The sequence below is a fragment of the Myotis myotis genome, unplaced genomic scaffold, assembly GCF_014108235.1.
Source record: "Myotis myotis isolate mMyoMyo1 unplaced genomic scaffold, mMyoMyo1.p scaffold_m19_p_2, whole genome shotgun sequence".
NCBI classification, from domain to species: domain Eukaryota; kingdom Metazoa; phylum Chordata; class Mammalia; order Chiroptera; family Vespertilionidae; genus Myotis; species Myotis myotis.
The window spans coordinates 136,158,160-136,183,927 of NW_023416324.1; the positions used below are offsets into that span (position 1 = coordinate 136,158,160).

The 25,768-nt window shown below is 42.7% G+C and overlaps 1 protein-coding gene across 15 annotated transcripts in view; it reads left to right on the forward strand.

The window, feature by feature from the left end:
• The window catches only part of SENP7 (SUMO specific peptidase 7), a 171,556-nt gene that overhangs the window by 25,161 nt on the left and 120,627 nt on the right, over positions 1-25,768 (forward strand). For 14 of the 15 annotated variants that reach the window (XR_004973975.1, XM_036348883.1, XM_036348885.1 and 11 more), the window contains one exon: positions 2,008-2,105. Coding sequence is in view for 12 of the 15 variants with exons in the window: in XM_036348883.1 (XP_036204776.1) it covers positions 2,008-2,105 (98 nt within the window). In the remaining 3 variants the exon portion in view is untranslated. Of the gene's footprint in view, positions 1-2,007; positions 2,106-20,661; positions 20,835-25,768 lie in introns of all 15 variants that reach the window. The other variant, XM_036348893.1, reaches the window with a different exon arrangement.

Genomic DNA, 25,768 nt, shown 5'->3' on the forward strand with positions numbered 1-25,768 from the left:
TTTATATTGCCACCAATGAGAGCTCCTATTTTCTACAAACTGACTAGCACTGGGTGTTATCACACAGTAAGATTATTGTCAATTTAATAGGAAGAAAAAAATTATTGTTATTTAAATCCCCACCGTAAGACCTACTTAGAGAGGGAGGTGAGGGGGGGAAGGGGGAGAGAGAGAGAGAGAGAGAGAGAGAGAGAGAGAGAGAGAGAGAGAGAGAGAGAGAAACATCAGTGTGTGAGAGAAACATTGATTGGTTGCCTTTTGTACATGCCCTGACTGGGGACTGAACCTACAATCCAGGTATATGCCCTGACTGGGAATCGAACTGGCAACCTTTTGGTGTGAAGGACTACACTCAACCAATTGAGCCACTTTGGCTGGGCAAAATCTATTATTTTAAGAAAATTTTGTCTCTTTGCATTTATATATTTTATTTTATGTTTTAGCATATTGAATTTGTTGTGGAGTACAAATTATTTATATTATATATAGTTGGCCCTCCATATCTGTGGGTTCCACATCTGTGGATTCAATCAACCATGAATTTGAAAATATTTGGAAAATAAATAAAGTTATGTTGTTGCTTACATGTACTATGTACTTTGTTCTCTTATTTCTTAGGCAATTTGCAGGGGTCTTTAGGAGCTCTGTGCCAAGAGCTGGGGGCAGAGACCAAAATGTTTTTTTCTATTATTTCATAGTCATCAAGTTTCATCCATGTTATAGCATGTCAGAATTTCCTTCCTTTTCAATGGCAGATAATATTTCATTGTATGTGCATACTACATTTTGATTATCAAATCATCCATTGATGGGACACAGTTGATTTGCTTCCACCTTTTAGCTGTTGTGAACAATGCTGTTATGAACATGGCTGTACAGATTTCTCTTCAAGGAAGAGAATGTTTTAAATTTACTATGTATATAATCATTATGCATCCTTGTGAGATAAGCTACTATTACATTTGTTTTCAAACTGGAGACTAATGCATAGAAATAAGATAAATAATTTATTTGTGTAAATTCACAGTTTGTATACTAAATGAATCAATTTCAACTTTTGTTTCTGGTCAGATCAAATCTAAACTCTGGCCCAGGCAGAGTGGCTCAGTAGTTGACCCTTGGCCTGTGAACCAGGAGGTTACAGTTTGATTCCATGCCAGGGTTGCAAGCTTGATCCCCAGTGTGGGGCATGCAGGAGGCAAATGATCAATGATTCTCATCATTGATGTTTCTATCTCTTTCTCCCTCTCCCTTCCTCTCTGAAATCAAAAAATTTATATATATAAAATAATTCTCTTTAAAAACTTAAAAAAAAAAATTGCCGAAACCGGTTTGGCTCAGTGGATAGAGTGTCAGCCTGCGGACTGAAAGGTCCCAGGTTCGATTCCGGTCAAGGGCATGTACCTTGGTTGCGGGCACATCCCCAGTAGGAGATGTGCAGGAGGCAGCTGATCGATGTTTCTCTCTCATCGATGTTTCTAACTCTCTATCTCTCTCCCTTCCTCTCTGTAAAAAATCAATAAAATGTATTAAAAAAAATAATAATTAAAAAAAAATCAAAAAAAAATCTACTCTGTCAGTAAGATGTCGATTCGTCCCTAAAAATTTCCATGCAGCAATTCATAGGAAACCAATTTTAATCCCTTCCAAATGTTATAAGCTCAGGTAATTCAGAATCATAGGCACTATTTAACTTTCCATGTAATAATTTTTATTATTTCCTTTAGACACAGGCAAAAATTTTCATAGTTATATAAGCTCTAGAATCTCAAAATGGTGATTTTCTAACTAAAGTTACCTTGAACTTGTTAAAATTTATTTCTACTACTTTTTGGTCGATTTATATTTCTATACTAGCAAAAGAGCCAAGTGTTTTGTGGATTGCATTTTCTTCCCTTTGTGAACAGCTATGAATTTGACTGTTTATTTTGAATTTCTAAATAAAAGAAACATTTAAGTGACTTTTTATTATCATATTTATTATTAAAATTCCATTTTTTTCCGTAGTGGGGAAGAAGCCTCAGAAACGAGGTCCTTTCTCTAGACCGTAAAAGTAAAAAAGGTGTCCGTGACCATCCTCTCACTTCTAAGACATCATCAGAAAGGTAAGATACATGTGTATGTGACTAGGATGGGCTTATACTATGTATAATAATGTTATTGCATGATGGATTTGTTCTCTTTGGATCTCAATTAAAACAACCCTTAAAATATAAGGATTAGATTCAATGGCCTCTAAGCTTCCATACAAGCTCTATCTTTCTGTAATTATAAGTTACCTTAACTCCTTGTATTTGTGCATTTGGAACATCTTGGTAAGCTTTAGCTCAGCGGTTCTCAACCTGTGGGTCGCGACCCCTTTGGCGGTCGAATGACTCTTTCACAGGGGTCGCCTAAGACCATCCTGCATATCAGATATTTACATTACGATTCATAACAGTAGCAACATTACAGTTATGAAGTAGCAACGAAAATAATTTTATGGTTGGGTCACAACATGAGGAACTGTATTTAAAGGGCCAGAAGGTGCCCTGCCTGGCTTGGCTCAGTGGATAGAGCGTCAGCCTGTGGATTGAAGGGTCCCAGGTTCGATTCCGGCCAAGGGCACATGCCTGGGTTGCAGGCTTGATCCCCAGTGGGGGGCGTGCAGGAGGCAGCCAATCAATGATTCTCTCTCATCATTGATGTTTCTATCTCTCCTCCCTTCCTCTCTGAAATCAATAAAGAAATACATTTAAAAAAAAATAATAAAGGGCCAGAAAGTTGAGAACCACTGTTTTAGCTGGTAATGCAAGCATAACATATAGACTTATTATAATGCTTGATTTATCATTTGTCATCTGCAGTGAAAAAGATGCTCCATTTATCAACTGGGGTCCAATGGTCATAGTATTAATGAAATGTGAATATACTGGAATTATATATATGGGGGATTCCGATTGTGATTATTATCAGAAGGAACTTAGAACATATAAGGGTTGGACATCAGTAAATGATTAGAAAGTTGTTATTTGACAAAAGGGTATTGAGTTTTCTTTTTTAGAATAGCAAATGAATAAAAAATGATAATAGCAGGGTGTAAAATTTAAAAAAATATATTTTTATTGATTTCAGAGAGGAAGGGAGAGGGAGAGATAGATAGAAACATCCATGATGAGAGAGAATCATTAATCAGCTGCCTCTTGCACGCTCCCTACTGGGGATCGAGCCGGCAACCCGGGCATGTGCCCTTGACTGGAATTGAACCTGGACCCTTCAGTCCGCAGGCCGAGGCTCTATCCACTGAGCCAAACCAGCCAGGGCAGCAAGGTAGAATTTACAATTACTGGGAGACCACACAAATTAGAAGACTAACTGGAATTCTTGAATTTATGTCAAAGTACTTGGTCTTATTCTCCCCCTATCTGTAGGAAATATAAAAATATATTGGTGATTCCATAGAAGTTATATACCTTCTAACCCTCTACCATACAAGGGATAAATCATCATGACAAATATGCAATGCTTATGCTTTGAGCCTCAGAATAGCTATTAACTCAATTTATAGACTTAGTTTCTCCAAAGATTATGATCATGTCAAAAGTCACATTTAATTTGAGAGATGGAATACTAGAAGTAAAGGAATCATTTTTTAATGAAATTAGCCAACATTTTCTGAGGGTTTGCACAAACTGGGTTGTTTTATTTTATGAGAGAGATATCCTAAAAACTTTGCATACTTCAAAATTTATATAATTCAAGTCTCATTTTTCTATAAGAATGCTTTTTAAGTGGTGGGGACAGGTTCTTTGAGGATGTCAATCTATTATTTCTTTAATATTGCCGTTTAATTTTCTGACAGTATCTCTAATATTTTCAGTTCTTTCCTAAATTATCATCCCAGCATAAAGTAGCAATTGTTTGGCTTTTCTTATAGAATTTACCACATGTGATTTATGTTCCAAAGTTACCGATTTTCAGGCATGTTATCTGCGTTAGTACTATCATGTCCATTAATGACATTGCTAGAAGATAAAAATTTTTTAAATTTAATAGCAGTGGATATTTAATATTTATCCACTGCTATTAAATTTAAATTTTATTTATAAAATTAAATTTATTTTTATTTTAAAAAGTCTTTATTGTTGAAAGTATTAAATATGTCCCCTTTCCCCCCATTGACCCCCTCCAGCCTGCCCCTGCACCCCACCCTAGGCCTTCAGCACCCTATTGTCTGTGTCCATGGGTTATGCATATATGCATACAAGGTCTTTGGTTGATTACCTCCCATCCACCCACCCTCCGCCACCTTCCCTGTGAGATTCTGCACTCTGTTCCATGCTTCCATGTCTCTGGATCCACTCTGTTCATCAGTTTATTTTGTTAATTGGATTCCACATATGAGTGAGATCATGTGATATTTGTCTTTCTCTGACTGGCTTATTTCGCTTAGCATAATACTCTCCAGGTCCCTCCATGCTGTCTCAAACAGTAAGAGATCCTTCTTTTTTCTGCTGCATAGTATTCCATGGTATAAATATACCACAGCTTCCCGCCCCCCCCCCCCCCCCCCCCCGCCCCCCCAGCTTTTTTATCCACTCATCTACTGACGGGCACTTGGGCTATTTCCAGATCTTGGCTATTGTAAAGTGTGCTGCTATGAACATAGGAGTGCATACATTCTTTCTGATTGGTGTTTCAGGTTTCTTAGGATATATTCCTAGAAGTGGGATCACTGGGTCAAATGGAAGTTCCATATTTAATTTTTGAGGAAACTGCATACTGTTTTCCATAATGGTGCACAAGTCTGCATTCTCACCAGCATTGTACTAGGCTTCTCTTTTCTCTACATCCTCACCAGCACTTGTTATTTTTTGATTTGTTGATGGTAGCCATTCTGACAGGTGTGAGGTGATACCTCATTGTCAAAGAACAGCATTTAAAAAATTTTTTTATTGATTTTTTTACAGAGAGGAAGGGAGAGGGATAGAGAGTTAGAAACATCCATGAGAGAGAAACATCAATCAGCTGCCTCCTGCACACCCCCTACTGGGGATGTGCCCGCAACCAAGGTACATGCCCTTGACCTGAATTGAACCTGGGACCCTTCAGTCCATAGGCTGATGCTCTATCCACTGAGCCAAACCGGTTAGGGCAAAGAATAGCATTTTTGACGTGATCCTGACGCAGGAAGGTGAATGGTTCTTTTCATTGCTCAAAGTGATTCAAACACTAGGCAGTATTGTAAGCAGTTTTATAATTTACTTAGCCAGTTTTGGAATAATACAATGTGATTTTTGATAAATTTCTTAAATATGGAGGGCTTTGTATTATTTCAGAACTTGTAGCTATATTATATTAGTTCAATTTCACAAAGTTAAAATGCTTATATGATGATTCTGCATTGTATTTGTGGGGAAATGTGCTACATGTTTAAAAGTGGAATTTTAGAAAAATAATCTCTAATGTATGGTAGAGAGGACTTGACAAAATCCTAGTGCAGCCGTGGGCAAACTACGGCCAGAGGGCCGGATCCGGCCCGTTTGAAATGAATAAAACTAAAAAAAAAAAAAAGACCGTACCCTTTTATGTAATGATGTTTACTTTGAATTTATATTAGTTCACACAAACACTCCATCCATGCTTTTGTTCCGGCCCTCCGGTCCAGTTTAAGAACCCATTGTGGCCCTCGAGTCAAAAAGTTTGCCCACCCCTGTCCTAGTGTCATAAACTTAGGAGGGGGTACCTCTCTGTACTTTAAACTTGTTTTTCTCTACCTTTATTAAAGATTCTGGGTTAAAATATTTTTTAAAAAAATATATTTTTATTGATTTCAGAAAGGAAGGAGAGGGAGAGAGAGATAGAAGGAAACATCAATGATGAGAGAGAATAATTGATCAGCTGCCTCCTGCACGCCCCCTACTGGGGGTCGAGCCTGCAACCCAGGCATGTGCCCTGACTGGGAATCGAACCGGTGACTTATTGGTTCCTGTGTTGAAGCTCTACTACTGAGCCACACTCGACTGGTTGATTCTTAACTTTTTATAGGCAAGAATCAGTTTGACTCACTTATTCTCCAAGAATTTTTCTTCCTCTGTTGATCTCATTTTCACTACCAATGAGCTTACAGTATTTGTACTCATGGACTTAGTTCTCCGGTACTATAACATTGTTATCCAGTCACTATTCTTTGTACCCCAGTAATTACTCATCTTGGCATGTGAATAATGGATTACATGAGTAATATGGATCTGAATACCCTCTATTTACAATTATGGCAGCTAACATCTACTAAGGGCTTATCCTATACAATAAAGAGGTAATATGCAAATTAACCCTCACGCCTTCACACGATGGCTGCCTACGACCAGGCTGGCAGGGGGGTTAGTGAGGGATGACCAAACAACTGAACAAGCAGGCTGCGTGGGGTGACCAGGCCAGCAGGGGGCTAGAGAGAAATCACCAAACGACAGAACAAGCAGGCTGCATGGGGCGACCAGGCCGGCAGGGGGGTTAGTGAGGGATGACCAAACGATGAATAACTAGGCTGTGTGGGGCAACCAGGCCAGCGGGGGGTGGGGGGGGGGTGGGCCATGAGGGGTGACCAGGCTGGCGGGGGGGGGCAGTTAGGGCAACCAGGCCAGCAGGGGGGGTTAGTTAGGGGTGATCAGGTCAACATGCAGAGGCAGTGAGGGGTGATCAGGCTGGTGGGAGGGGGAAGTTAGGGGTGACCAGGCAGGCAGGCAGGTGAGTGATTAGGAACCAGCGATCCAGGATTGTGAGAGGGATGTCCGACTGCTGGTTTAGTCCTGATCCCTGGGATTGGCCCTAAACTGGCAGTCGGACATCCCCCAAGGGGTCCCGGATTGGAGAGGGTGCAGGTTGGGCTGAGGAGACGCCCACCCACCTCTGTGTATGAATTTCATGCACCGGGCCTCTAGTTATTACATATCAGGAATGAGAGTAAGCCTGCATTATTTCATTTAGTTTTCACAAGTCTGTGAGAAGTAAATAGCATTGACCTTATTTTATAGATGAGGAAAATTAGGTGTTCTAATTCATTATAATGTGGAGGAATATTGTTAGTATATTTCTGGAAAACCTATTTTTACATTAGTAGATTTAATTTTTTGTTTTTGTCATATATTATTAAGTTTTGTTAGGCTATCTGAAACATTTTATAAATTGCAGGGAAGTAAAAGCAATAAAAATATATCTGGAGAGAGGCAAAACCCTTGATATTTGCACTAGAGGCCCAGTGCACAGGATTCGTGCCCTGGTGGGGGGGCATGGCCTGTGGGGATTGGCTCGTTATGGGAGCGTTGGCTCATCCTGGTCAGCTGAGCAGTGCTGCCACTGTGGGAGCACACTGACCACCAAGGGGCAGCTCCTGTGTTCAGTGTCTGCCCCCTGGTGGTCAGTGCACATAACAGTGACTGGTTGAGCAGTCATTCTGGTTGTTCTGCTGTTCCTCGGCTTTTATTATATAGGACCAGAGGCCCAATGGATAAAAATTTGTGCACTCGGGGGCAGGGGGAGGTGTCCCTCAGCCCGGCCTGTGTCCTCTCCCAGTCTGGGACACCTCAGGGGATGACCACCTGCTGGCTTAGGCCTGCTCCCTGGGTGGGATTGGGCCTAAGCTGGCAATCAGACATCCCTCTGGCAGCCCGGGAGCCTTCGGGAGATGTCCAATTGCCAATGGGGAGCAGGCCTAACTAAGCTGCAGTCTGAAATCCTTAGCGCTGCTAAGGAGGCGGGAAAGGCTCCCACCACCACCGCTGTACTGGCAGCTGTCAGCCTGGCTTGTGGCTGAGCAGACCTCCACCTGTGGGAGCACACTGACCACCAGGGGGCAGCTCCTGCATTGAGTGTCTGCCCCCTGGTGGTCAGTGTGTGTCATAGTGACCATGACCAGTCATTCCCAGTCGTTCTGCTGTTAGGGTCAGTTTGCATTTTACCCTTTTATTATATAGGATAGAGGCCTGGTGGATGGGTGGGGGCTGGCTGGTTTGCCCTGAAGGGTGTCCCAGAGCAGGGTGGGGGTCCCGCTGGGGTGTCTGGCCAGCCTGGGTGAGGGGCTGATGGCTGTTTGCAGGCTGGTCAAGCCCCCTTTCAGTGGGGACCCTCACCCCATGGAGGTTTGGCCAGCCTGGGTGAGGGGCTGATGGCTGTTTTCAGGCTGGCAACACCCCCTTTAGGGTGGGGAGTTCCCTGCTGGGGTGCCTGGCCAGTCTGGGTGAGGGGCTGAGGGCCGTTTTCAGGCTGGCCAAGCACCCCCTGGCAACAGAAGCTCCCAGCCTCTCCTTTTTTTCTTTTTTTATCCTGGGATTTATTTACCTTCTATAATTGAAACTTTGTAGCATTGAGAGGAGCTCAGAGCTGGCCAGGCAGGCGGGAGGGAAAGCCTCCTGCTCACTCCAGCTCCGTGGCCACGGCTGGCTGAAAGCAGGTATCTGGGGTTTATTTATCTTCTATAATTGAAACTTTGTTGCTTTGAGTGGAGCTCAGAGTTGGCTGCGGCAGGCGGGAAGTTGGCTTCCTCCATCATTGGGGCAACGAAGCCTCCTGCTTGCTCCAGCTCCATGGCTGCTGGCCGCCATCTTGGTTGGGTTAATTTGCATATAGTTGCTCTGATTGGGTTGTGGGCGTGGCTTAAGGCATAGTGAAGGTGTTGTCAATTTGCATGTTTGCCTTTAATTAGTGTAGATGACTTGCATGACTTTGAAACCTCTAATCCTATCTACTGTGATTGATCTCCCTTTCGAAGATTGTAATACCTTTCAGTGTCTTTAAAAAAAATTAACAATTTCATTGATTGGAGAGAAAAAAAACATCAATTGGTTTTCTCCTGCACTTGCCCTGATCAGGGCCAAGGATTGTACCTGAAACCCAGTTATGTGCCCTGATTGGGAATTGAACCCATGTATGGGATGGCGCTCAACACATTGAGCCATACTGGCCAGGGTATGACAATAGGCTACAGTCGCTCCCCTTGATCCAACCCTGGGGTGTAGTCAGTGCCTTATAAGAGACAGGGAAGTTCAGGCCGTACAAGTCTTGTTCCAAGACCCCCTCTGAGCTTGGTGGGATGGACTGTCAGGAGCATGGTACTGGGCATTTGTGAGTGTTTTGTAGTTTTCAGTGTGCGTTAGACCCTTTTTTGTTAAATTTATATCCAAGTATTTTCTTCTTTTTGGTGGTGTTGTGAATAGAATTGTCTTAATTTTATTTTCAGAGTATTCATTGCTAGTGCATACCAATTCAATTGATTTATGTATGTTGACTTATATGCTGTGATCTTGTGTAAGTCTTAGTAGTTTTATTTATTTTATTTATTTTTTAATCCTCACACAAGGATATTTTCCCATTGATATTTAGAGAGAGTGAAAGAGAGAGGGAAAGACAGAGAGAAACATCCATGTGAGAGAAACACATCAATTGGTTACCTCCTGCATGCGCCCTGACCAAGGGTTGGGCCAGGGAGAAGTCTGCAACCGTGTTATGTGCCCTTGACTGGAATTGAACCTGGGACCTTTTGGTCCACAGGCCGGCACTCTCTCCACTGAGCCAAACTAGCTAGGGCTAAGTCTTAGTAGTTTTAGAATTTTTATTTAGATTCCCTGGAATTTTGTTTATACAAGATTATGTCATCTGAAAATAATGACAGTTTTACTTCCTCTTTCCCAACTGGATGCCTTTAATTTTTTGCCTTGCTTAATTGTTCTGGCTAAAACATCTAGTACAATGTGAAACAGAAATGATAAGAGTGGACATGTTTGTTTTGTTCCCACTCACAGGCTCATCAGTCTTGTACCATTAAGTATGAAGTTAGCTATATATTTTTTCCCTTTAGTATGTATTTAATTTTTTTTTATTAAAAATAAAAATAAGTACCAATATTCCTTATAAGCACTGATATAAAAATCCTCAACAAAATACTAACAAACCAAATTCAATATCATAGTAAAAATATTATATACCATGGCCAGGTAGGATGTATTCCTGGAATGCAAGGATGGTTCAATACACAAAAATCAATTGATAGAGATAATGTAATAAATTATCCTATCTAATAAAAGAGAAACATGGTAATTAGCATACGACTGCTACCTTTCCCATTGGCTAATCAGGGCGATATGCAAATTAGCTGCCAGCCAAGATGGCAGCTGGCAGCCAGGCAGATGGAAGCTAACATGAGGCTTGCTTGCTTCAGTGACGGAGGACTCCAACGTTCCCCGCCAGCCGCTCCCAGCCTCTGAGCTGTAACTCTAAGCAACTATGTTACAAATATAGAAGCTAAACAAAACCCCAGAAACTTGCTTTAGTCGCCGGGCTTCAGCCAGCAGGATTGCAACATTGTTTCAAATACAGAAGGTAAACAAAGGCTAGAAATCTGCTTTCAGCAGTGGAGGCCTAAGAGCTGGAGCCTCAGAGCTAAAGCTGGCCCAGAATAAAAAAAAAAAGAAAAAAAGGAGCAGTTGGGAGCTTCAGTCACCCGCCAGCCTGAAAACAGACCTCAGCCCCTCACCCAGACTGGCCAGGCACCCCAGTGGGGACCCCCACCCTGAAGGGGGTGTGACCAGCTGCAAACAGCCATCATCCCCTCACCCAGGCTGGCCAGGCACCCCAGTGGGGACCCCCACCCTGATCCACGACACCCTTCAGGGCAAACCAGCCGTCCCCCACCCGTGCACCAGGCCTCTATCCTATATAGTAAAAGGGTAATATGCCTCCCAGCACCGGGATCAGCGGAGCCGCGAGGCCTCCCGGCACCGGGATCAGCATGACAGGGAGCAGCGCCCAAACCCCCTGATCGCCCTGCGGGTCTGTGTGTGACAGGGGGTGGGGCCACAACCTCCCTATTGGCCCTGCTCTCTTCGTGACAGGGGAAGGCGCCCCAACCCCCTGATCAGCCCTGCTCTGTGCCTGATGGGGGGGGGAGCTCCCCAACCCCCTGATCACCCTGCGGCTCTGTGTGTGACAGGCTGCGGTGCCCCAACCCCCTGATCGGCCCTGCTCTGTGAGTGACAGGGGGAGCTCCCCAACCCCCTGATCGGCCCTGCTCTGTGCGTGACAGGGAGAGCTCCCCAACCCCCTGATGGGCCCTGCTCTGTGAGTGACAGGGGGCAGTGCCCCAACCCCCTGATTGGCCCTGCTCTGTACGTGACAGGGGTGGCGCCGCAACCTCCCCATCGACCCTGCCTTGAGTGGGACAGGGGGCGGTGCCCCAACCCCCCAATCAGCCCTACCCTGAGCGTGACTGAGGGTGGCATCGCAACCTCCTGATCCGCCCTGCTCTGTGCATGACAGGGGCGGTGCCCCAACTCCCCAATCGGCCCTGCTCTGAGCCCGACCAGGGGCTGCACCTACGGATTTGGCCTCCCCTCTGCCACCCGGGAGTAGGCCTAAGCCAGCAGGTCATTATCTCCCAAGGGGTCCCAGACTGCGAGAGGGCACAGGCCGGGCTGAGGGATCCCCCCTTCCCCCCCGAGTGCACAAATTTTTGTGCACCGGGCCTCTAGTCTTTATATATAAAAGGCTAAGTGTCTGTCCATCCAACCAGTAGCTATGGCAGACACTGACTACCAGGGAGCAGAGAGAGCAAGAAATTGAAAACCTATTTGAAAAAAATTTATGACAAATTATTGACTGTGTCCATGGGGTATGCACGTATGTTCTTTAGCTATTTCCTTTTTAAAAAAATTTAAATTCTTTATTATTTGAAGTATTACATATGTCTCCCTTTCCCCCCATTGACCTCTCCCCAGACACTCCACCCCCCAACTCATGTCCTCACCCCGCTACTGTCTGTGTCCATTGATTATGCTTATATGCATGCATACAAGTCCTTTGGTTGTTTTCTTAACCCCTTCCCCCAAATTCCCTCTGAGGTTTGAGGGTCTGTTTGATGCTTCTATGTCTCTTGGCCTTCTGCATATCCACCTTCCTTTTTTTTTTTTAAATCCTCACCTGAGTATATTTTTCCATTGATTCTAGAGAGAGCGGAAGAGAGAGGAAAAGACAGAAATATTGATGTGAGAGAACACATCAATTGGTTGCCTCCTGCATGCACCTTTATCAGAGCCTGGCCGGGGAGGAGTCTGCAACCGAGGTATGTGCCCTTGACTGGAATCGAACCCGCAGGCTGACACTGTCCACAGAGCCAAACCGGCTAGGGCTCCTTCACCTTCTTTATTCAGTCACACTCATTTGCTCCTCTTAGGCATCTGTCTGTTCGTTCCACGTATTTTAGAAGAAAACATAGGCAGTAAAATCTCAGACATCTCTCGTAGCAATATTTTTGCTGATATGTCTCCCAGGGCAAGGGAACTCAGAAAAGATAAACAAATCACACTACGTCAACCCAAAAAAAGCTCTGTACAGCAAAAGAAGTCACAGATAAAATGAAAAGAGAACCTATTGTATGGGAGAACGTATTCAGCAATGATACATCTGATAAAGGGTTAATTTCCAAACTATATAACGAACTTATAGAACTCAACACCAGGAAGACAAACAATTAAATTAAATAATGGGCAAAGGACCTGAATAGACACTTCTCTAAAGAGGACATACAGATGGCCAACAGGCATGAAAAAATGCTCAAGGTCACTAATTATCAGAGAAATGTACAGAATGGCTCCCATGAATAAATCAGCAAACAACAAGAAAAGGGAACTCTTCTGTACTGCTGGTGGGAGTGCAGACTGGTGCAGCCACTGGAAAACAGTATGGAGTTTCTTTAAAATATTAAAAGTGGAACTGCCTTTTGACACAGTGATCCCACTTCTGGGAATATATCCTAAGAATCCTGAAACACCAATCAGGAAGAATATATGCACCCTCTGTTTCTAGCAGTGTTATTTACGATAGCCAAGATCTGGAAGCAGCTCACATGCTCATCAGCAGATAAATGGGTAAAAAAACTTTGGTGCATTTGTACAAGGAAACACTACTTGGCTGTAAAAAAGAAGGAATTGTTACCCTTTCCGACAGCATGGATGGACCTGGGGAATATTATGCTAAGTAAAATAAGCCAGTTAGAGAAGGACAAATACCACGTGAACTCACTAATATTTGAAATCTAATGAACAAAATAAACTGACGAACAAAATGGAACCAGAAACATGCGTACATAGTACAGCTATAGGTTTTTTATAGATGCCCTGTTATTTTTGTGTCTCCCAAAATTCGTATGTTGAAATCTTTATCCCCTATGTGGTAGTATTTTGAGGTGGGGTGCTTGGGGAGGTGTTTAAAGCATGGGGGTGGAGCCCTTATGAATGGGATTAGTGCTTTTATAAAAGAGACTCCACAAAAATGAATGAATGAATGAATGAGACCCCACAGAGCTTCCTAGTCCCATGAGAGGACACAGTGAGAAGTCGGCTGTCTGCAACCTGGAGCGGGCCTTCACTAGAACCCGAAATGTTTGCTGGCAGTTTGATCTTGGACTTCCCAGCCTTCAGACAGTGAGAGATAAATGCTTGTTGTTTATAAGTCACTTAGTCTATGATATTTTGTTATAGCAACCCAAACAGACTAAGATATGCCTTTTTTCATGTTGAGCAAGTTATCTTCTATTCCTGATTTTTTGGAGGCTTTTTAATATGAATGTGTGTTGGATTTTGTCAAATTCCTTTTCTGCATTTATATAATGTAATTTGTATCTTTATTAAAACAATATATTACATAGATTGATTTTTAGATCTTAAACCAACTTTGCATTCCTGGTATAAATCTCACTTGAAACTGATTTATGATTCCTTTTATATATTGCTGAATTGCTGAATTCAACCTAATAGGATTTTGTTGAGGATGTTTTATACTTGTATTCAGAAGGGAAATTCATCTGTTATCTTTGTCTGGCTTTGGTATCAAGCTAATTCTGGCTCTGTAGAATGAGTTGGAAAATACTCTTTCTTTCTTTGCTTTCTGGAAGAGTTTTTGAAGAATTGGTACTAATTCTTCTTTAAAGAAGACTTTGGTAAAAAAATAAAGTTTGATAGAGTTCACCAGTGAAGCCATCTGGTCACCAAGCTTTGTGTGTGTGTGCAGTTTTCAAATTACAAATCAAATTTTGCTTGTTCTAGTTGTATTCAGATTTTTTATTATTATGAATCAGTTTTGATAGCTTGTGTCTCTAGGAATTACATTTTATATGTTATCTAATTTGATGTCATATATTTGTTCATAGTATTCCCTTGTAATCCTTTTAATTCCTGTAGAATTATTAGTGATGACTCCTCTTTCATTCCTGATTTTAGTAATTTGAGTCTTCTCTTTTTTATGTTCAGTCTACCTATAGATTTGTTAATTTTGTTGATATTTTTCAAAGAACCAACTTTTGGTTTCAACTTTATTGGTTTTCTATATTCTATTTAATTTATTTCATTATAATCTTATTTTCTTTGTTCTGCTTCTTTTGGACATAAGTCTAGTTAATATCCGTCACCACATGTAGTTACACTTTTTTGTGTGTGATGAGAACTTTTATATTTACTTTCTTAGCAGCTTTCAAATATACAATATAGTATTAACTATAGTTACCATGCTGCACATTATATCACCATGACTTATTTGTCTGTTATTTTTAAATGAATTCCATTGTAGTCTGAGAACCTTTATATAATTTCACCTCTTGTAAGTTTATTGAGGTTTATTTTATGACTTAGTGTATGGACTTTCTTGGAGAATGTTTCACGTGTTTGAGAAGAATGTATATTCTGTTGCTTTGGTGGAGATAAATGTCCATTAGGTTGAGTTGATAGTATTATTCAAATGTTTTGTATTGTTCATTATTTTCTCTTAGTTGTTCTATGAATTATGAGACTGGGGTTTTGAAGCATTGAACTATTATTGTTGAATTAATCATCTTTTACCCTGTTTTGTCAGTCTTTGCTTAATGTATTTCATGGTCCTGTATATGTATATTTATAATTGGTATAGCTTCCTGATGAAGTAAGCCTTTCTCAGGGGATTGTCCCTTATTGTCTCTACTAGCATTTTTTCCTTCTAAAACCTATTTAAAAAATCATTTATTTATTTTGAGGGGGGGGAAGGAGATGGATTTGTATTCCACTTATTTATGCATTCATTGGTTGCATCCCCCCCCCCCCATAGCTCCCCTCCACCCGGTTCCCACCCCACCCTCTGCCCTTACCCCCCCACCCCCCTGTCCTCATCCATAGGTGTACGATTTTTGTCCAGTCTCTTCCCGCACCCCCACATCCCTTTCCCCCCCGAGAATAGTCCACTCCCTTTCTATGCCCCTGATTCTATTATATTCACCAGTTTATTCTGTTCATTAGATTATTTATTCACTTGATTTTTAGATTCACTTGTTGATAGATGTGTATTTGTTGTTCATAATTTGTATCTTTACCTTTTTCTTCTTCTTCCTCTTCTTAAAGGATACCTTTCAGCATTTCATATAATACTGGTTTGGTGGTGATGAACTCCTTTAGCTTTTTCTTATCTGTGAAACTCTTTATCTGACCTTCAATTCTGAATGATAGCTTTGCTGGATAAAGTAATCTTGGTTGTAGGTTCTTGGTATTCATCACTTTGAATATTTCTTGCTACTCCTTTCTGGCCTGCATAGTTTCTATTGAGAAATCAGCTGACAGTCGTATGGGTACTCCCTTGTAGGTAACTGACTGTTTTTCTCTTGCTGCTTTTAAGATTCTCTCTTTGTCTTTTGCCCTTGGCATTTTAATTATGATGTGTCTTGGTGTGGTCCTCTTAGATTCGTTTTGTTTGGGGTTCTCTGCACTTCCTGGACTTGTAAGTTTCTTTCTTTGACCAGGTAGGGGAAGTTTTCTGTCATTATTTCTTCAAATAGGTTTTCAATATCTTGCTCTCTCTCTTCTTCTGGCACCTTCATAATTCGGATGTTGGTACGTTTGAAGTTGTCCCAGAGGCTCCTTACACTATCTTGATATTTTGGGATTCTTTTTTCGTTTTGTTTTTTCTGGTTGGGTGTTTTTTGCTTCTTCGTATTTCAAATCTTTGACTTGATTCTTGGGATCCTCTAGTCTGCTATTGGGTGTCTGTATAATATTTTTTATTTCAGTCAGTGTATGCTTAATTTCTAGTTGGTCCTTTTTCATATCCTCGAGGGTCTCACTAAATTTATCGGCAGTTTCTAGAAAATTCTTGAAAAACCTTATAACCGTGGTTTTGAACTCTATATCCAGTAGTTTGCATTCCTCCATTTCTGTCATTTGTGACCTGTTTCTTTGTCTCCACATTTTTTATGCTTCCCTGTGTTGATAGAGTGGCTTTCTGTGCTGGGTGTCTTATAGGGCCGAGTGGCTCAGCCTCCCTAATTACCTGAGGTGGGCACTCTTGGTGCACCCCTTTGTGGGCTTTGTGCACAGTCCTGTTGTAGGTAAGCCTTGATTGTTGTAGGTACAACTGAGAGGAATTGACCTCCAGGCCAATTGGCTGTGAGAATCAGCTGTGGTTATGGTGGGAGAACTTCTGTGCTGGAGACACCCTCTGGGGCAAGACTTGCTTCAGTGGGGCTTTGGTGCTCACTGAGTCTGCTCCCTGAATGTGTCCTTTATGGATCTGAGGAGTTGTAATCTGGATGGTCCTACTCTGACCACTGGGTACACTGGCTCTTGGATCTCTAAGGAGGTGCTAATATAGCCTCTGCCTGAGGCTTCCCAGCAGGAGCTATGGAGAGATTTGCAGATTTCTCTTCTTTGTTTTGGGTTTGGAGGTGCCCAGATGAGGCCCAGCTGTGAAGCAATGCAAGCTGCAGTGGGGCCTTGGGCCTTCTTTTGGAAGTTCTGGGTCTCTCTGACCCAGCTGCAGTTTGTTAGGTAATTTTCAGATTGCAAAGGGCCAGGCCTTTCATATGCAAAAGCCTCTGCGCACAGCGTGGGTGGGGCGTGGTCTCAGGGAATCAACAGGGTGGAGCAAGCAGCTATGGCTGCCCCTCAGTCCTACCCTAAGAGGCCCCTGGGTCTCAGTGTCCCGGTAATTTCTGCAACTACCTCTGAGAGAAAGCCACCCTCCAGTTCCGACCGATGCCAGACAGTCCAGTTTCTCCCTGTATGAGTCTGGGTCCCCAGAGACTTGCCTGGAACTGGAGTTCAGAGCATTTGGGTGTTTGAGACTCCCTCCCAATTGAAAAAGACAACCGTATCCTCAGTTGCCAGCCCTTTCCACGTGTGCCGAGTCCTCAGTTGCCAGCCCTTTCCGTGTGCGCCTCCGTACCTCTGCACTGTACTTCCGCAGCTCCTCTGAGTCTCAGTGTGCTTTTCTCTTTCCTTCTAGTTGTAGAATTTCCACTCAGCCAGCCTTCCTGTGGTTCTGGATGATGTCTGTTTTGTCTTTTAGTTGTATTTTCGAAGTGGTTGTGAGAGGCAGCAATTTCCGGTGTTTACCTATGCTGCCATCTTGGTTTCCCATTGGTTGCATCTTGTATGTGCCCTGATCAGAAATCAGACCTGCAACTCTGGCATATTGGGACAGCACTGTAATCAACTGAGCTACCTGGCAGGACTCTTAAGCCTATTTTGTCTGATATTTATATAGCTACTCCAGGGTTGCCATTTGCCTGGTATATCTTTTTTCATTTTTTTAAAAATTTTGAACCTGTGCATTTCTTTGAATCCCAAATCTCTCTCTCTCTCTGTCTCTCACTGTGTCTCTCTTTCTCTCTTTATTAACCCTTACCCTAGGATATTTTTTTCATTGATTTTTTTTTTTTTTAGAGAGAGAGGGAAACATCTATGTGAGAGAGACACATTGATTGCTTGCCTCCCGAAAGCACTCCAAATGGGGCCGGGGGTTGAGCCTACATGTGTGCCATTGATTGGAATTGAACCCGTGATCCTTTAGTTTGTGGGCTGACACTGAACCAGTGAGCCAAACCAGTTAGCGCACAAGTGTGTCTCGTGTTGAGATCATATAGTTGGATCTTGTCTTAATCTGTTTGGGCTGCTATACCAAGATACCATAGACTGGGTGGCTTAAAATCAACACACACTTATCCTATACACTGAGTGGCCAGATCATTATGACCACCCCATCAGTACTTCGTTGGGCCACCTTTTGCCTTTAGTACTGCGGCGATTCTTCTTGGCATTGACTCCATGAGATGTTGAAAGGTGATGTGAGGAATCTGACACCATGCCTGATGAATAGTAGTCTCCAGTTCTGTGAAATTTGATGCTTGTGGAACCAGCTGCCTGATGGCTCTTTTAACTTCATCCCACAAATGCTCAATTGGATTGAGATCTGGTGATTGTGGGGGCCACCTAAGCAAGGTAAAGTCTCCTTCATGTTCTTGAAACCACTCCTGCACAATACGAGCACCATGGCATGGCGCATTGTCTTGTTGGAAGAAGCCATCTCCATTGGGATACGCCATCAACATGATAGGATGAACCTGATCAGCAACGATACTTAGGTATATTGTGCTAGTCAGATGTTGTTCCACACGAATTAAAGGGCCCAAATCATGCCAGGAAAACATGCCCCAAACCATAACACTGCCCCCACCAGCTTGAAGGGTTGTACTCATGCATGTGGGGTGCATGATTTCATGCTGCCATCTGCATGATGCAACTGGAAATGAGATTCATTGGACCACATGACTTTTTTTCCAATGCTGGGCTGTCCAATCCTTGTGTTCCTGTGCGAATTGGAGACGTTTTATCTTGGTAACTGCAGACAGCAAAGGTGTTCGAACAGGCCTTCAGCTTCCATATCCCATATGGTGCAGTTTATGGCTAATTTGCCTAAAAACATCAGGTGGTCATAATAATCTGGCCACTCAGTGTATAATAAAAGCCTAATATGCTAAGTGTCTGGTCGTCCCGTTGGCCATTCAACCAATTAAAGCATAATATGCTAATGATACCTAAGGCCGTTCAACCGCTTGCTATGATGTGCACTGACTATCAGGGGGCAGACAGTCGACCAGTCAACCACTTACTATGATGTGCACTGAACACCAGGTACACATGCTCTTACTGGTAGGTTAGCTTGCTGCTAGGGATTGGCTGATAGGGACTGAGCGAGATGGGCCGGACACGCCCTGGAGCCCTTCCGCGGTCCTTCTCCGGCTGGCCAACCTCCTGTGTCCCTCCCTGGCCCCAATCGTGCACCAGTGGGGTTACTTGGCCTGGCCTGTGCTCTCTTGCAATCCGGGCTGAGGGGCCCTCCTACCCCAAGTGTACAAATTTTGTGCATCGGGCCTCTAGTCTTTTATAATCTGGAGACTGGGAAATCCAGGATCATGGTGCTGACAGATTCAGTGTCTGCTGAGGACTTCCTGATTTATAGATGGCTATCTTTTCTCTGTGTCTTTCCTCACAAAGTGGAAGGGGTTTCTTTGGAGCCTCCTATAGAAGAGCACTAACCCTATTTATTCATGAGGGCTCATCATCTTATTACCTCCCAAAGGCCCTACTTCCTAATGTGATCACTTTGGAGAGTAGGATTTTAACATAGAGAATTTTTTTTAGGGGGGGGGGTGTAAAACATAGCAGATCGTGATTTTTCATGTTTTGACAATCTGCTTTTCGGTTTGACTGTTTAATTTGTTCACATTTCCTGTGAATCAAGTGCCTTCAGGGCCATGCTTCCTCAAGGCATTAGGGAAGGATTGCTCCATGTCTTTTTCTTATCTTCTTCAACATTACTTGGCTTTTAGATGTGTCATTGCAATCCTCCATGTTTACATGTTCTCTTGCGTGTCTTCACATCATCTTCCCGCTGTGTAAGCCTATTTCTGTATTCAATTTGCTGTTTTTATATTTACATATTTATTATTTTTAAATATATTTTTATTGATTTCAGAGAAGAAGGGAGAGGAAGAGAGAGAGAAAAACATAAATGATGAGAGAGAAGCACTGATCGGCTGCCTCCTGCATGCATCACACTGGGGATTGAGCCTGCAACCCCACATGTGCCCTGATCGGGAATTGAACCATGACCTCTTGGTTCATTCATAGGTTGACACTCAATCATGAGCCATGCTGGCCAGGCGAATTTGCCATTTTTATGACACCAGTCATAATGTATTAGGGCCCAAACTATTGATATGATTTTAACATGATTACTTCTGTAAAATCAAAATTTCCAAATAAAGTAACATCCAGAGGTACTATGTTGAATAAAAATGATAAAAGTGGGCATTGTTTCATGTTTTTGATTTTAGAAGAAAAGATTTCAGTCTTTTATTATTAAGTATGACGTTCTGAGTTTTTCATACATGGCTTTCATTATGTTTAAGTAGTTTCCGTCTGTTCTTAGTTTGTTGAATGTTTTTTTTTTAACTTTAAAAAATGTATTTTTATTGAGGGATATATTTTAGTGAGGAAGGGAAAGGGAGAGAGAGATAGAAACATCAGTGATGAGAGAGAATCATTGATTGGCTGCTTCTTGCATGTCCCACACCGGAATTGAGTCCACAAACTGGGCATGTGCCCTGACCGGGAATTGAACTGGACCTTCTGGTTCATAGGTCAACATTCAACCTCTGAGCCATGCTGGCTGGGCTGTTGAGTCTTTTTACCGTGAAAGGCTATTGAACTTTGTCAAATCCATTTCATTTGGATTATCCAGTTTTAAAAAATAATGCAACCACCACAGAGCAGTCAGGGTGTTTTTTTCATAATATGTGTCTTTTATTAAAAAATATTTTTTATTGATTTTTAGAAAGAGAGGAAGGGAGAGGGTAGTAGGGAGAGGAAAAAGAAACATCGATGTGAGAGCGAAACTGGGGATCGAGCCCGCAACCTGGACATGTGCTCTGACTAGGAATTGAGCTGGCAAACTTCTGGTACATGGGACAGCACTCAACCAATTGAGCTGCAGTAGCCGGGCCTAAAGTAAGTGTTTTTAGCTACAAGTTATCCTCTGTACTGCTTTGTGTATCCATAAATTTTTGTATTTTGTGTTTTTGTTGCATTCATCTCTAAGTATTTTCTAATTTCCCTGATGTTTTCTTCTGTGATTCATTGCTTGCTTAAGAATGTGTTGTTTAGCCCTGGGCGGGTAGCTCACATGGTTAGAGCATGGTCCTGATATGCCAAGGTTGTGAGTTCAGTTCCCGGTCAGGGCACATATAAGAATCAACCAATGAATGCATAAATGAATGGAACAACAAATTGATGTTTCTGTTTCTTTTTCTTCTTAAAAATAAATAACAAAAAACTCAAACAAATAAGTAAATAAGTAAATAAATAAATATTGTTCATGAGTTTTTTGTTCAAAAGTTTCCCTTTTGTTATTGATTTCTAATTTTATTCTGTTGTGGTCAGAGAAAAAGTTTTGTTTGATATCTGTCTTTCTAAATCTATTGACACTTAATTTGTTGCCTAAAATATAATCTATCCTGGATAATGTCCTATGTGCACTTGGGTTTATTGTTTTGTCCTCATCCTCTCATTTCTTTTTTTTTTAATTTAAATTTTATTTTTCAATTACTGTATAGAGTCAATATTATTTTGCATTATAGGTATACAGCATAGTGGTTAGATGATTATATATCACTAGGGGCCCAGTGCACGAATTCGTGCACCTTGAAAGGAAGTGTGGGCTGCAAGGCTGCAGTGGGCACAGGGGTGGGTCTTGGCCCATCCTCTGCACCCCCATCTGGCCCCTCCCACTGCGGCCTCAGGTCCCCTGTCTGCTGGCAGCCCTGTTCCCACTGCATGGAGTGATTTGGGCCGGCGCAAGCAGCGGGTACAAGTGGCTGCTGCTGCCCTGATTGTCCCTTAGGAGCAGGGGAAGGTGGAGAAACCCTCAGGGGGCGATGAGGGCTGGCAGCCCGCTTGCACCCACTGATGCTGCCAAGTGATTGGGACCGCCGCTGGACACCGGCAGTGGATGCGAGCAGCGGCTCCAGTGCCAGCTGTGGGTGTGAGTGGGGCTGGTGCTGGCAAAGGGTGCAAGTGGAGGCTCTGGCGCCAGCAGTGGGTGAGAGCGGGTCCAGCGCTGGCAGCAGGTGTGAGCGCCGGGTGAGGCTGTGGTGTGCGGGAGCAAAGAATTTTCATGTTGATGGCAGTTTCTCTGTGAAGCCTTGAAGCAGAAGCAAATTTTCAGTAACCACCAGAGGCTCTCCCCGATGACAGCAACTGATGCCCTGCCTTGGTCTGGCACCCCCTCTTTTTTTTATTTTTATTTTTATTTATTTTTTATTATTATTAGTTAAGGTATTACAAATGTGTCCTCATCCCCCCCATTAACCCCCAAACCCCCCCCCCCCCCCCCACACACACACTCATGCTCCCATCCCCCTGTTGTCCATGTCCATTGGTTTGGCTTATATACATGTATACAAGTCCTTCGGTTGATCTCTTCCCCTTACCCCCGCCCTCCCCTACTTTCCTACCTGTCACCCCCTCTTACCTGCTCCATCATCCTGCCACAGCCAATGCCCGCCATGTTCCGCACACACCGCCTGGTGGTCAGCACATGTCATAGTGACTGATTGTTGGGTTGTTCCACCGTTCGCTTTATTTTCATATTAGCCTTTTATTATATAGGATTTCTTCTGTTGTTGCTTTATCTATAATTGAGAGTGGGGTATTGAAATCTTCAACTATAATTGTAGGACTATCTATTATCTATTCTGTCAATTTTTTGCTTCAGATATTTTGATAATATTTTATAAGGCATGTTAAATATTTATTTATTTATTTATTTATTTATATATTTAGATTTAGATGAAGCCCTTTTATTTATTCAGTTTCATCTGAAACACTACATGTACCTGACTCATAGTAGATGTTTTGTACTAGTATAAGTTTATTGAGAGAATGGGTGAATAGTTCTCCTTAGCCTTTTTATATAAAATTAGAGGCCTGGTTTATGAATTCGTGCACGGGTGGGGTCCCTTGGCCTGGCTGGCGATTGGTGCCAATGGGGGCTGGCCAGCCGGGGCGGTGGGAGGTTGGCCGACCAGGGGGAGGGGCCGTGGGAGGTTGGCTGGCTTCGGGAAGGTGCCACGGGATGTTGACTGGCCACCCTGATTGGGGCCATCGGGGCCAGTTGGCTGAGGGGAGGGGCTGCGGGAGGTTGGCTGAGGGGAGGGGCCACAGGTTCAGGGTCGATTGGGGCCAGCTGGCCAGGGGGAGCAACTGCGGGAGGTTGGCCAGCCTTGGGAGGTTGGCTGTGGGAGTGCACTGACCACCAGGGGGCAGCTCCTGCGTTGAACGTCTGCCCCTGGTGATCAGTGCACGTCATAGAAACCAGTTGACTGGTCATTTGGTTGGTTGGTTGTTCAGTTGCTTAGGCTTTTATATGTATACAGAAGGAGATCTGGTACAAAATAGATCTCCAATCACTATTTGGTTCTTACATTTTTGTTCCTGCAGGTGCAAGATGTGTAAATGTCTATAATGGTTATAATTTAGGTGTTTATACCTTGTATTAATATATAATACCATTTACCTCTTATAAACTTTTTTGATTTTAATCTATTTTGTTTGATGTTAATATAGCCTTGCTTTCTTTTGGCAGTATTTCTTTACTGATTTCAGAGAGGATGGGAGAGGGAGAGAGAGAGAGAAACATCAATGATGAGAGAGAATCGTTGATGAACTGCCTCCTGCATGCCCTCTACTGGGAATCGAGCCTGCAACCAGGGCATGTGCCCTTGGCCGCAATCAAACCCAGGACCTTTCACTCCACATGCCAAAGCTCTATCCCAGGGGTGGGCAAACTTTTTGACTCGAGGGCCACAATGGGTTCTTAAACTGGACTGGAGGGCCGGAACAAAAGCATGGATGGAGTGTTTGTGTGAATTAATATAAATTCAAAGTAAACATCATTACATAAAAGGGTATGGTCTTTTTTTTTTTTTTTTAGTTTTATTCATTTTAAACGGGCCAGATCCGGCCTGCGGGCCGTAGTTTGCCCACGGCTGCTCTATCCACTGAGCAAAACCAGCTAAGGCTGGAGTCTCTTTTTTTAGGGCACAAATCCCATTCATAAAGGCTCCACCCTCATGACCTAATCACCTCCCAAAGGCCTCATTTCCTAATACCATCACATTGAGCATTGGGATTTTAACATATGAATTGGGCGGGGGGAGGAGAAAGGGGATGACACAAACATTCAGCCCATCACACATACTTAATTTCAGCTCTACTGTACTTCAAGTTTCTTTATCACCTATTGAATATAATCTTTTTCCTTTGAAGCTGCTATTAGTACCCATTTCCATTATATTTCACTTGCATCCAGCACCAGCTTCATGCAATCTGAACAGCATAAAGGGCCCTGAGCTCAAAGCCCCACACTTGTTTTAAAGGTCTCCTGTTGCTATTTTGAAATTCTTAATTTTGTCTTTGAACTTGTGTTTTGTAAGTAAAATTCATAAGACAAAGAGGCATTCACATGAACAGAGAAGATATTCATAATATGTATATCCACCATTCACGGCTGCTTCATTTACATATTGTACTTGAGATGTCCATGAGGAGAAAATTCTGGTGGACTCACCATGTGTGAGAGTTCTGTGAGATTCAAAGTGAGAACAAGACAAGCAGAGGCACTGAAAGTCCTAAAAAGCTACATATTTCATTTGTACCATTAAATGGTTCCAACACACACAAAGGTAATACTGGCCTATGAAACACGAATAACCATGGTTATTCTACTTACTAGATACCCGGTGCACAAAAATTCGTGCACTGGCCGGCGGGGGGCGGGGGGTGTTCCTCAGCCAGGCCTGCCCCCTCTCACAGTCTAGGAGCCCTCAGGGGATGTCCTACTGACGGCTTAGACCCGCTCCTTGCTTCCCTTGTGTACTTGTATAAATTAATAGAAATGTTAGTCATTTGGTTATTTGTGATTTGGCTTTGATGAAGAAAAGTAATAAGGTAGATTCATTTTCTTTAGGCAATATTAATATTTTTGCTTGTTCCTAATGACTTTTAATTACCTTTATTGATGTATAATTTACATATAATAAAATATATGCATTTTGTGTGTATATTTTGATGAATTTTAACAAATTAGCACACCCATAGTACTACCACCACAACCTATGGAATATTCAATATGTCAGATACTTTCCATCTGCCTTTTCCCATTTCTCCCCCAACCCACCCACCTCCAACCCCAAGCAGTCACTAATCTGATGTCACTAACTGTTACCAACAATTAGGTGTGTCTTCCTAGAGTTTCCAGTATATAAAAACATAGTATGTATATTCTTTTTGTACTTGGCTTTTTTCGCTGAGCATGCTTCGGAGATTTGTCCATTCTGTTGGATGTATTTTATTTCTCAGTAGTTTATTTCTCTTTATTGCTGAGTTGTATTCTATTATATGAAAATACTTTATTTTATCTGTTGCAAAGAAAAAACGTTTCTTCTACCCTCTTAGGTTCTATGGCTGGGCCTGAGAATTAAACCAGTAGACGACAGATTAACAGGAAAAAAACATGCACTTTTAAAATCCTCATCCAAGGATATTTTTTCCATTGATTCTCAGAGAGTGTGGGAGGGAGGGAAGGAAGGAGGAGGAAGGAAGAGGAGAAGCAAGAGGAGGAAGAGGAGAAGGAGAGAGAAACATTGATGAGAGAGAGAGACAGACAGACATCAATTAGTTGCCTTCTACATGCCCCTTGACCAGGGATGGGAATCAAACCTGCATTCGAGGTACATGCCCTTGACTGTGAATCAAACCTATGACTCTTTGGTCCATGGGCCAGTGATCTAGCCACTGAACAAAACTGGCCAGAGCAGCGTACACATTTTATTTAATACTAGAGGCCCAGTGCACGAAATTTGTGCAGGGGAGGGCGGGGTCCC